Genomic DNA, 12300 nt, shown 5'->3' on the forward strand with positions numbered 1-12300 from the left:
TGTATCAGACAGCTATTGAGGATATTTGCCCAAAGCTTCAAAAATGCAGGGATAGTGGAAAAAGGTTGGTCAAGTTGGTACAGAAAAAATGAGTGGAATTGGTCACTTTTCCCCCAAGAAATTAAGACCTAAAGTTTGATCTTAGTTTTTAATTCACCTTTTATTAATAGATATTAATATTCTAAGTATATAGAGCTATCTTCATAGGAAGACAATGTTTCTCTTGTAAATATTTGTTCTATATTGATTGCCATTTTTGTTTCTTGTGTTTTTTTTTGGGGGGGGTCCCTAAACTTCAAACTATTACTGCTCTATAATAGAAAAAAAAATCATAAAAGCAATGTGTTTTTTTGTTTTGTTTTGGGGTCAGGTCATGGGGCATGGGCGCTGTCCCTCAGCTCTTCAACTCAAGGCTAGCACTCTGCCACTTAAGCCATAGCACCACTTCCGGCTTTTTTTTTCTGCTTATGTGGTGCTGAGAATCGAACCCAGGGCCTCATGCATGCAAGGCAAGCGCTCCACCACTGAGCCACCTTCCCAGCCCCAGCAATGTGTTTTTAAATATACTTAGTCCTCACCCAATCTAAAAATTTTATGTGGGCAAAGTATGATATCTGTAATCAGCTAGCTACTCTACCAAAATGGTAGAGTTTTTGACTTGTAAGCACAAGGCCCTGAATTTTCTTTTTAGTTTCTTTTTTATGCAGCAAATTATACCAAGTTCTACTGTGTGCCAGTATTATAGTGAACAAAATAAAATCTCATAAAGAAACCTAATAAAGTACATTGTTGTATAAGCAAGTCTATAATATGCATAAATTTATTATAGTAATCATGCTGTAAATATAGGAGCCATTTGTGTGTGACTAACTTTTAGTAAACTACAGGAATGTGTTTAGTGGTCAGTTTGACAGATGTGAAAACCAAACAGGCCAGTCTTAGCATCTTCAGTTAATCAGCTTTAGCAAGTTGTAAGATCCCCTCTGTTGCTCCTGTTGCACACACTGCCAAATGAGGCCAATCCATCTCATGGCAATTATTATGAACACATGAGATAATAATGTGATCATACCTTTTAAATAAAAGTAATTTTTGTTTTTTGTTTTGTTTTTGTTAGTCATGCTTGAACTCTTGGCCTGGGCACTATCCATGAGCTCTTCAGCTCAAGGCAAGCACTCTATCACTTGAGCCACAGCACCTCTTGTGGGTTTTGGGTTTTTTTGTTTGTTTTGTCAGTCATAGGGCTTGAACTCTGGGCCTGGGCACTGTCCCTCAGCTCTTCAGCTCAAGGCAAGGACTCTACCACTTGAACCATTGAGCCACTTAGGGTTTTCTGGTGTTTTATTGGAGATGAGTCTCAATGGATTTTCCTGCCTGGGTTGGCTTTGAACTGAGATCCTCAGGTCTCAGCCTCCTGAGTAGCTAGTATTATAGGCATGAGCCACTGGCACCCTGCTCTACATCTGCTTTTCTGGTGGTTAATTGGAGATAAAGAGTCTCATGGGCTTTCCTGCATGGGCTGGCTTTGAACCACAGTCCTCAAATCTCAGCCTCCTAAGTAGCTAAGATTACAGGTGTGAGCCACCAGCACCCGGCTTTTACTTTTTTTTTTTTTTTAACATTGTACAGATACATCATTCTGAATCATAACCTATAACTTAGAATTAAAAGATTCCTACCCTTCCCCCATGCCAGCCCTAATACATGTCATTCTTGAAATATAAGGGTGAATCACATTTTCCATTTTATTTTTCTCCTGTGTTGTTGCCAGAGTTTATCAGACCCAAACAATTACCATGAGTTTTGTAGATTACTGGCCCGACTGAAGAGTAACTACCAACTGGGAGAATTGGTTAAGGTAGAAAACTACCCTGAGGTCATCCGATTGATAGCCAACTTCACAGTGACCAGCCTACAGGTTTGTATTTGGTTGCTTTTGTCCTTGTTTTTAAACTTTAGAGTCTCTTCTCCTGCGTATTTATTTTAGCTTCATATGAACAGTCTTCCAGTTGACCCCCTTGGCAGAGATGATATGAAGTATAAGCTGTCCTGCAGAGCAATTACTGTTGTAGCTTATTCATATAAATTGATAAAAGGGCAAGGAACAGGTTGGGGATGTTGTAACTCAGTAGTAGAATGCTAGGCTAGTGTATGTAAGACCTTGAATACCTGGGATGGGGAATATAAGGAGTGTGGTTAGAGCAACATATGGGAATTATAATACTTAGATTCAAGGGTAAGGCCTGCTGCCAGTAGCCTACCCCTGCAATCAGGAGGTTGAGATCTGGAAGATTGCAGTTCCATTCTAGCCCTCGCAGGAAAGTTGGCATTGGGTCTCAAACAGTATTCTTTGCTTCAGAATTATCTGGATGCTTTTCTGGTTCATTAGGCCAAAGGTGGAACTTTGGCATCTGTATTTCTAACTAGAGTTCTTCAGACAGTTCACGTGTAAGCTAATAATCTGAAAACTGATGTACAGCTTTCTTTGTGAGGTTAAGACATCCAGCAGAGAGCTACCTTCTTATTTTCTGAAATAATGACCACTTCAAACTAGTTACCATATAAATAATGAATGAAGCCCCTGAGAGTTTTTTTAATTTTTTTTATTTTTGTCTTTCTCTTTCATGTCAATGCGTTGAGATTTTGTATATAGAAATGAACATTTTGCCTTCTGCTCTTTTTGTTGTCCTTAGCACTGGGAATTTGCTCCTAATAGCGTACACTATCTCCTGAGCCTGTGGCAGCGGCTTGCAGCTTCTGTGCCATACGTTAAGGCCACAGAGCCCCACATGTTAGAAACATATACTCCAGAAGTCACCAAAGCCTACATCACGTCCCGTTTGGAATCTGTACACATTATACTGAGGTAAAGAAATTTGGATATTTCCTTATCAGAAGCCTGGTGTCAAACATACTAGAGATAAGGTAACCAGCTGATGAGCTGGCAAGGTGGCTCACTGGTAGAGCGCTTGCCTTGCATGCTGAGGCCCTGGGTTCGATTCCTCAGCACCACATAAGCAAAAAGAAAAAAGCCCGAAGTGGCTCTGTAGCTCAAGTGGTAGAGCGCTAGCCTTGAGCTGAAGAGCTGAGGGCCAGCACCCAGGCCCAGAGTTCAGGCCCCACGACTGGACCCCCCCCCAAAAAAAAAAAAAAAAGAGATAGCCAGCTGACAAAAGAGGACTTGACATAATTCCCATCAGTAGTAATATTGTTTATGGCAAACCTTCTTTGTCAGTGTAGTAGAATATATGAGAGCCTTAAAAGTATGACAGAACAGTCTTTCTCTTTAACATTCTGTTCGTGTCCCCCATCCATAGTACAAAGCATACGCTTATATATGTTCTTTTCACTGATTTTCTTTTTTTTTTTTTTTTTTTTTTGTCGGTTGTGGGGCTTGAACTCTGGGCCTGGGCGCTGTCCCTCAGCTCTTCAGCTCAAGGCGAACGCTCTACCACTTGAGCTACAGCGCCACTTCTGGTTTTCTGGTGGTTTATTGGAGATAGGAGTCTCATGGTCTCTCCTGCCCGGGCTGGCTTTGAACCGTAATCCTCAGATCTCAGCCTCCTGAGTAGCTAGGATTACAGGCGTGAGCCACCGGCGCCCGGCTTTCACTGATTTTCTTTAAGCATGAGAAATATTTGAGGATAGTCAGAGGTGAGGAACCTCTGGCCTTCAAGTGCTCAAAATTATTTGGTAGGACAGTCTCCTTGTATGTTTCTCATCCGCTGCCCATAGCTATCTGCCCATATAGATAATATATTCTGTCTGTAACAATGTTATAAATACCCAAGTGAGCCAGGCGCTGGTGGCTCACGCCTGTAATCCTAGCTACGCAGGAGGCTAAAATCTGAGGATCACAGTTCAAAGCCAGCTTGGACAGGAAAGTCTGTGAAACTCTTATCTCTGATAAAGCACCAGAAAACCAGAAGTGGCTCTGTAGCTCAAGAGGTAGAGCACTCGCCTTGAGCTGAAGAGCTAAGGGACAGCGCTCAGGCCCAGAGTTCAGGCCCCACAACTGGCAGGAAAAAAAAGTACCAAGTGGCCCTTGTCAAGAAAATGAGGGTTCCTACCCTAAAGTTGATAAGAATTATGATGTGTAAGTTATGGCACTTAATGTGAACTCCTATAAGTAAATGAATAAATAAGGTTGTATAGTTACCAACTCCTAATTTCAGAACTTGCTAGAATATATAAGAATTTTAGGCAACAGATCATTGTGTTATGTTACATTAATGCAATTTCTATATATCTTAACAATTGACTGGACCAGAAACGTAGCTAAGAAATATCAAATTCTTGCAAAAGGGACCTATTTCCTTAGGGACCTTTCCTGTGTATTTTTTCATTGGCTGTTCTTAGGAGAATTTGTTTAGTCTCAGGGTCTGATTTTTTTTTTTTCCCTCGGTCCTGGTACCCGAACACTGGGCCTGGGTGCTGTCCCTCAGCTCTTCAGCTCAATGCTAGCTCTACCACTTGAGCCACAGCACCACTTCTGGCTTTTTCTGCTTATGTGGTGCTGAGGAATCGAACCCAGGGCCTCATGCATGCAAGGCAAGCACTGTACCACTGAGCCAACTTCCCAGCCCCCAGGGTCTGATTTTTTTTTAATTCATATTCTTAATTTACTCAAAGTCAATTGTAGTTAATTGTCTTTAGTCTTAACTGTTGATGATTTTAGTCATTTCAATATTTGTGAAGTTCACTAGATAATCTTGTCTAGTTCATGTGGCTTCCCAGAAACAGTGCTGGGGAATGAAGAAGTATATAGAAACTCTGTGATCAAGAAGTTGGGCAAGTTTCTCCACTTCCTTATTTGTACAATAACAATAAACAAATAATAGACATACCTCATGGTTCTTGCAAGGATTAAATGAATTCTGCCTGGCTTTATATGTGTTACATGGTAAGCATATATCAGGCAACTATTTATGTGCTACTGTTGCCACCATTGCCTACTGAAATAGAACAGTAGTGAACTTAGGGTGTTAAAAACTAAGAACCAGTAATTGAGACAAGGCTCAATATAGTCATAAATCCTCACCTGCAATTTTGAAATCCAACATGTGAAACTAAATTTTCCCATCCATTTGGTACCAAAATTCGCTTGACTAAACTTGGTCTTAAATCATTTACAGATTTAAAAAAAAATTCCTATTTAGACTGGGTACCAGAGGCTCATGCCTGTAATCCTAGCTACTTAGGAGGCTGAGGTCTGAGGATTACAATTCAAAGCCAGCCCAAGCAGGAAAACCCATGAGCCACTTTGCTCCAATTAACTACCAAAATGCTGAAAGCAGAGCTGTGGCTCAAGTGGTTGAGTGTTAGCCTTGAGCACAAAAGCTCAGGTTCAATGCCAAGGCCCTGAGTTCAAGCCCCAGGACTATAAAAAATAAAAATAAAAAATCCTACTTAATATGTGAGTTTATGATACTCATACATTTGCTTCAGGCTTACAAGGCTGGTCAGAAGCATCATACGCTTTCCTAAATATGAAAGTACCTGAGTTCCTAAAACCATCTGGCCACAGTAGAGTCACATGTAAAGGACTATGCACTTATTTGCTATACTTGGGTTATGGGAGTGGCCCAAGTGGTAGAGACTTCCTAACAATTATGAGGCTCTGAGTTCAAGCCCCAGTACAATTTACTGTAGCCAAAAATGCAAAGACATTTGTCTTCCAACTTATCCTTTCTTGGGAAAAACTAATAATTGGGATGTGGACCTCTACAATCGGAAATAGTGGCTCAACTAAGAAGAAAGAGCTGCTGTATCCAGGAAATTAGTAACCATTCTTTTAAGACGGCTGCCTTCCTTTTTCCCTTGGGAATAGAGATGGTTTGGAAGATCCCCTGGAAGATACAGGTCTGGTCCAACAGCAGTTGGACCAGCTGTCCACTATTGGGCGTTGTGAGTACGAGAAGACTTGTGCACTCCTTGTGCAGTTGTTTGACCAGTCAGCCCAGTCCTACCAGGAGTTACTGCAGAGCGCCAGTGCCAGCCCAATGGACATTGCAGTACAGGAAGGTGAGTGCAGTGTTTGGGAAGCTCCAGTCCTGCAAAGACATGCTGTAGGAACTTTTCACTGCTTGTTAATGCACACAAAGTATTTGTGAATGAGTCAGTACCACAGAGAATTAGGAAAGAGTAACTGAAGCATTTGTAGTGGGTGTTTTGCTACAGAAGTACTGCACTCTAAAAATAATGATTTTTGTCTGATAGAGGAACATTGATTATCTGATAAATTTCCCCCTCGCCATCACAGAGCAGAGGATAGCCTAACTCTGTAAGAGAAGTAAAACGCCATGGCCTTACCCGAGTGTTCTTGATTAAGGGAGCTCCTAGTTAGAAATGTCTTTGTGAGATCTTCCCTAGAGGGAACATGATGAGTCTTCCTCCTGCTATAGGACGGCTGACATGGCTGGTTTACATCATTGGAGCTGTGATTGGTGGCCGGGTTTCTTTTGCCAGCACTGATGAGCAAGATGCTATGGATGGTGAGCTTGTCTGTCGGTAAGTTTATTCCATGGAAGCCTTCCATTTCCACTTCACTTCTGACCACTGCCCATTCCCTGATGGGGCCCTGTTCGTGCTTTGCTCCCTATTTGCAGAATGTAGACTGAGGGTACTGAATGCCCATGGAAATAAAGTCCAACTTTAACCCTTTGAGGAGTACAGTAGGAATTCTGCCTGTGAGCCACACTGAAAAACATCTTAGCAGTAATTCACATAGAAATGGTGGGTAAAGCATTAGGAAGTTGTTGGGACATGTGCTTCTTTTGTAATGCCAATACAGTTCTAAAAAGTAGAGATATAGAACTTGTAGTCTCAGGTTTCTTTGCCATAAGTTCGCCCACCTATAGACTTGTAAGTTATTTTGTCTGTATAATTCTCCTTTTATTAAAAATCTTTAAATGAATGGTAAACTTAGTGAAAACATACAAATTGAAGAAAGGAAATATGCACCATAATTAGTGATTTCTAAAACTTTAAATAATAGAGAAATACAAAGTCATTGAACTCTGGGCCTCATGCTCATTTGGCATGTGCTATTTGAACCAATCCTCCACCACTAAAAGGTGATTTTTTTTTTAAGACCCTAATCATATGTTTCATTTTTATCTCAACACTTTCTTACCCTGTATTGAGGACCTCAAAGAGCATTTGAAGGGTTTTACTTAATTTATGAATTTCCTTTTTTTTATTTTTTATTTTATTTTTTATTGTAAAGATACTATACAGAGGGTTACAATTTCATGAGTGAGGTAATGAGTCCACTTCCTATTGAACATTGTTACCCCCTCCATTGTTTTCACCCTACCATCCCTTCCCTCCCTACCTTCCCCAAGGTTCTTTTTTTTTTTTTTTGATTGTGATTAAGTGATTACATAATTTCCCGAATTTCACAGTATTGTGGAATAATGATGCTCATTTAAAGTCACAAGTTCATTCTAACTTTCCTAGAGCAAATTGTCTATCACAGTCTATAACATATAACGGTGTTCACATGTTATACACCATACATGTGATTAGCAGTATGGGGATATTTAGTAGTGGTTCGACCAGATGAGTGGGAGTTCTTTGTTTCTTAAGTCCTGTTAGTCTTGTCGTATCACCTAACATTTTGGATTTAGCATCCACTTATCAGGGAGACCATGTACCGTTTGTCTCTTTGCTCTTGGCTTACCTCGCTCAACATGATTCCTTCTAGCTCCATCCATTTCCCTGCAAATGCCATTATTTTGTCATTTCTAATGGCTGCATAATAGTCCATTGTGTATAGATACCACAATTTTTGGATCCATTCATCTGTGGTGGGGCATCTGGGTTGTTTCCTTATCCTAGCTATTGTGAACAGTGCTGCAATAAACATGGAGGTACACGTGTCCTTGTATATTGGTTCCTGTTGTTCAGGGTAGATGCCTAGAAGTGGTATGACTGGGTCATAAGGGAGGTCAATACTTAACTTTCTAAGGATCCTCCAGACTGCTTTCCAAAGTGGTTGTATAAGTGTACATTCCCACCAGCAGTGTAATAGGGTTCCTCTTCACATCCCCTCCAGCATTTGTCGTTGGCTGATTTGTGGATGTGGAACATATGAATTTCCTTTAAAATGATACTAAGCCCATTATTGCTAACAATCCATTTTTGTGAATAATATCAATATTTTCCAAAAATTGAGAACAGGGCTGTTTTACAATTCAGAAATGTTCACAAATCTTTTTCATGTCTGACATGTAGAAGTTGGCTACTTTCTCCTATCTGCTTCTGCCTTGTCTGTGGTGACATCACACATTCTGTAGACTCTGGGAAAGCTAGCGCAACAATGCTTTAGTGTAGTGCAAAATGATCCATTGACCCTGCAGAGAGCCTCTACCCTTCAGGACACACAGAAGCCTGCTGTCTTAGAGTTTATTGGTTTCCAGACATCTTAATCCATAGTTCTTCCAGAAGTTCCTTTTGTCTCTTGTTACCATTTTGTTTATCACATGCCCCTTTGCCTTGGGTACCTTAATCCCAACTAAGATATCTGGCTGGCTGAAGACTTGTAGAGTTGAGCAAACATTTTAAAAGATTTAAATCTAAGACTTTCTGATTCTACATTTCAACATGATACTGTTGTTTGTCATAATATAAATTTAGTTTAGCCAGTGTCTTGTAGACTCACCATTATTGAGTCTAATATACTAATGATGTGTTACAAAATAGTTGCTGCCTGTTCTCGTACTATTAGAATGTAAAATGACTCTCAATAACATCATTCAATTCAGTACAGAGAAAGGAATGAAGTCTCAGGCAGTATATCTGCTGTTTGTCCTTGGACATATTCCCTGCCTGTGACATTCATTGTCCTTCATGTGTCTCTCTTCTTTTTTCATGGCTCTCTGAGAAAAAAGATTGAGAACCATTGGATTAGTGTAGCCTTCCTCATCTGCATAGATAAACTAGAGTGCAAGAAACTACTGCATGCAAGGTCTCACAGGAGTTTTAGGAAAAGATATCATTTATACCAGCATTTCCCCATGTTTTTAAGCTGATTATGAGTTTTGCTCCTATCTACAGCTTCAGTAAACAAACATCTGTTGTTCCTGTGGAGCAAAAATGGAAATGTTCACTCCCTCACCAGAGCTTACAGCCTGCAGAGAATGCCTGTCCCGTAGGGTGGGAGATGAGGATGAGAAGGAGGCATGTGTGACTATTTTGGGGTAGCTTGGATTGTCTAAAATGACCAGGATATCCTGCTGTTGAGACAGAATCATTGCTCCTCTTCCTCTAGGGTGCTCCAGCTAATGAACCTAACAGATTCTCGATTGGCTCAGGCGGGTAATGAGAAGCTTGAATTGGCCATGCTGAGTTTTTTTGAGCAGTTTCGTAAGATCTACATTGGGGACCAGGTGCAGAAATCCTCGAAGGTAACAGATTCGTAATTGGCTTCATTTAAGTTCTCACTTCTTAGATGTACAGTAACTGATTGAGGGAAACAGTGGATAACTGTTGAGAAACAGCCTCCACATTTTGGGTACTGGGATAGTCCAAATGTTTTTCCTACTCTATAGAATTCTAGGAGACTCATCAAAGAATTGAGTCCATTGCTGTAGTGCTCCATATGTTTAACAAATGGCCAGTCATCAAAACATCTGTTGCTCTTCCCCCAGAATTGGCAGCTCTTAGTCTCTCTACATGAATTAATATTCAGAACAGCAGGAGATTTTGGCAGTGATTTTGCAATTTCAAGACTGAAGGGAGCTGGGTGCCACTAGCTCATACCTACAGTCCTAACTACTGAGGTCTAATGAATGTGCTTCCAAACCAGCCCAGACATAAAAGCCCATGAGACTCTAATCTATAGTTAACAGTAAAACCTGGGAAGTGTGGCTGTTGCTTAAGTGGTAGAGCACCAGCTTTGAGCAAAAAAACCTGAGGGAAAAATCCCAGACCCTGAATTCACGCCCTAGTATCAGAACACACACCCCTTTAAAAAAAAAAAAATTGCAGACCAGTAAACTAGCTCAGCTTCTATCTGTTATTTAGTAGTATTTGAAGTTGGCCCACCACTTTAGCAAGTATTCTCCAGGATTGTCTATTTTTCCATGTCTTAACCAGACAGTCCGTGGATATGATTGTTCTAATCCATGTTTCTCCCTTTCTCTTCCTTTGACATTACACCAGCTGTACCGCCGACTCTCAGAAGTCCTGGGCTTGAATGATGAGACCATGGTTCTAAGCGTCTTCATAGGAAAAATGTAAGTGTTTTGGCTCACCCTCAGCAAGAGGCAGTTGCTGTCCTGTTGCAACTATAAAATGTTATTTTGGCATTGTGCTGCCACTGCCTTGGTATTCAAGCATTGATCGTTTGCGTCAGAAAATTGTGCATTTGAGTGTGTGACAAGCTGTGCTTAGAGATATGGCCCGGCCCCAGAGCATTCCAGGCTTGTACAGAATCTTGCAGCATCTCCTCTTTAGTCTCTGGAATCATGGGTAAAACCCCGTCATGGCATTCACCAAATGAAGCTCCTTCCCCAGTGATTGCTCAGCCTCTCACTTGATCGAGCACTGAGCTGCCTGGGGTGCCCAGAGTAGGCATTTGCTTTCTGGTGCTGATTTCCACTAGCTAAATCTGTTCCCCATGGGAGAGCCCACTTTCAGGTGGACTTACTCCTCTCAGGAAGCATCACACCCTGTGAGAATCTTCAAAATCTAGTTCTGTTGTTTGAAAGGTCTTCACAGTTGAAGCTCCTAATTGGCCCTATTTATGGTTTTTTGTTTTTCTTTTTAAGTTATGCCCCTTTGGTTACATTTTCCTCTTTTTAGGCGCTCAATTGATCAGAGCACACAGTAGAAGCCAAATATATTTTCCAGGGCTGTGTGCAAAGTGACAGTTTGCTTTCTCATAACTATACTCGCCCTAAGCCCTCACATCCATGAGCTGGTTAATAATTTAAAATGGAAAAAACAAAGGGGGTCTAAAGGACTCTGCCAGCCAAGAATCCATAAGCAAGGGCTACTAGAATTCTGCAGCTGACAGTGGATGGTGCAGGTGCAGAATTGCATACGTCTGCATGTTATCACTGCCGCAGAAATCTCTTACCCTTGCTGCAGAAATCAGCCCTGGAGTGCCCCAGAATTCCAAGGGCCTGGGTATGGGCCAGTGTAGCTTTGGAACCAAGTAGTGAAGATTATCTGAAGGATAATTTTTCTAGTCAACTAAATGTAAGTACAGAGATTTTATACCCACTTTTTGTTTTTTTTTGTGGTTGTGATGTCTGTGAATTGGTGATGCAGATGTGTGGTGACTTGATGGATGGCTTTTCTTCTCTCAGCCCTCAAAGAAACCAGACAAATCAAAAGTGTATCCTGCTCTTTTTTCTTGTTGTCCTCCAGCATCACCAACTTGAAGTACTGGGGCCGCTGTGAACCAATCACCTCCAAGACACTACAGCTTCTCAACGATCTTTCCATTGGATATCCTTTTTAACCTAGGTCCTATGCAGAAAACTGCAACATGCCCACCTAAGAAGTCATGACCTCTTGCTGTTGCTGCTTTGATTTAGCGCTAGTGTATACTTAGGTATGCTTACACAGAATCCAGAATTCCAGACCCACAAAATGAGCCAAAACACAACCTGTTTAGTTCTAAGGTGGCCTGGAAATATCCAGGAACCTCGCTCTCAGGTATGTCCAAGGTTTTATCATCCTTAATAAATACTAAGTCCCTCAACTAACTTGTAGAAACATCCCTATGCCAAGCTTTTACACTAACGTAAGCTATGCTACCTCTTGACTTGGACACTATTGGCTATAAAAAGTTTAAGTTATTCTAAGACAGCTTTTCACAGTCAGGCCAGAAAGAGCAGGAAATTTTGTAAAATGGTTTGAGTGACTTTGTTCATAACTAGTGCCATTCTGAATAGGATAGAATCTCATTCACAGTATAAAGTGGATGTTGAAGACAGGGTTTTAGGATTTAAATTCCCTCTTAGAACCCCTACCAAGAAAAGCTCTTCTAAGATATTCATAACTTCAAGGACAAACATCTGGGTGGTTTTATTTTCTTGCAGACAGGAGTTTGGTATGGGTATTCTCTTACTCAGCAGTTAAATACTGCCAAGAAAATACCTTTTTTTTTTCCTACTTGGCAGTTGTATATACTCAAGAGTTTTAAAAAAGATACTTAGGTTACTACCATTGTTTTCATTGGCTAGGTTCTGGTGGCTCATGCCTGTAATCCTACCTTCTCAGGAGACAGATCTGAGGATTATGGTTCAAAGCCAGCCCAAGCAGGAAAGTCCGTGAGACTCCAAT

The 12300-nt window shown here is 40.9% G+C and overlaps 1 protein-coding gene across 2 annotated transcripts in view; it reads left to right on the forward strand.

The window, feature by feature from the left end:
* Window positions 1-12300, forward strand: part of Xpo7 (exportin 7) — a 42789-nt gene that overhangs the window by 13127 nt on the left and 17362 nt on the right. For both annotated transcript variants that reach the window (XM_070016586.1, XM_070016587.1), the window contains exons 10-16: window positions 1772-1918; window positions 2694-2866; window positions 5831-6024; window positions 6405-6510; window positions 9275-9410; window positions 10168-10241; window positions 11380-11460. In XM_070016586.1, coding sequence (XP_069872687.1) covers window positions 1772-1918; window positions 2694-2866; window positions 5831-6024; window positions 6405-6510; window positions 9275-9410; window positions 10168-10241; window positions 11380-11460 — 911 coding nt within the window. The remainder of the gene's footprint in view (window positions 1-1771; window positions 1919-2693; window positions 2867-5830; window positions 6025-6404; window positions 6511-9274; window positions 9411-10167; window positions 10242-11379; window positions 11461-12300) is intronic.

Source organism: Dipodomys merriami, unplaced genomic scaffold, assembly GCF_024711535.1.
Source record: "Dipodomys merriami isolate MVZ:Mamm:240054 unplaced genomic scaffold, mDipMer1.0.p SCAF_12, whole genome shotgun sequence".
In the NCBI taxonomy this organism is placed as follows: Eukaryota; Metazoa; Chordata; class Mammalia; order Rodentia; family Heteromyidae; genus Dipodomys; species Dipodomys merriami.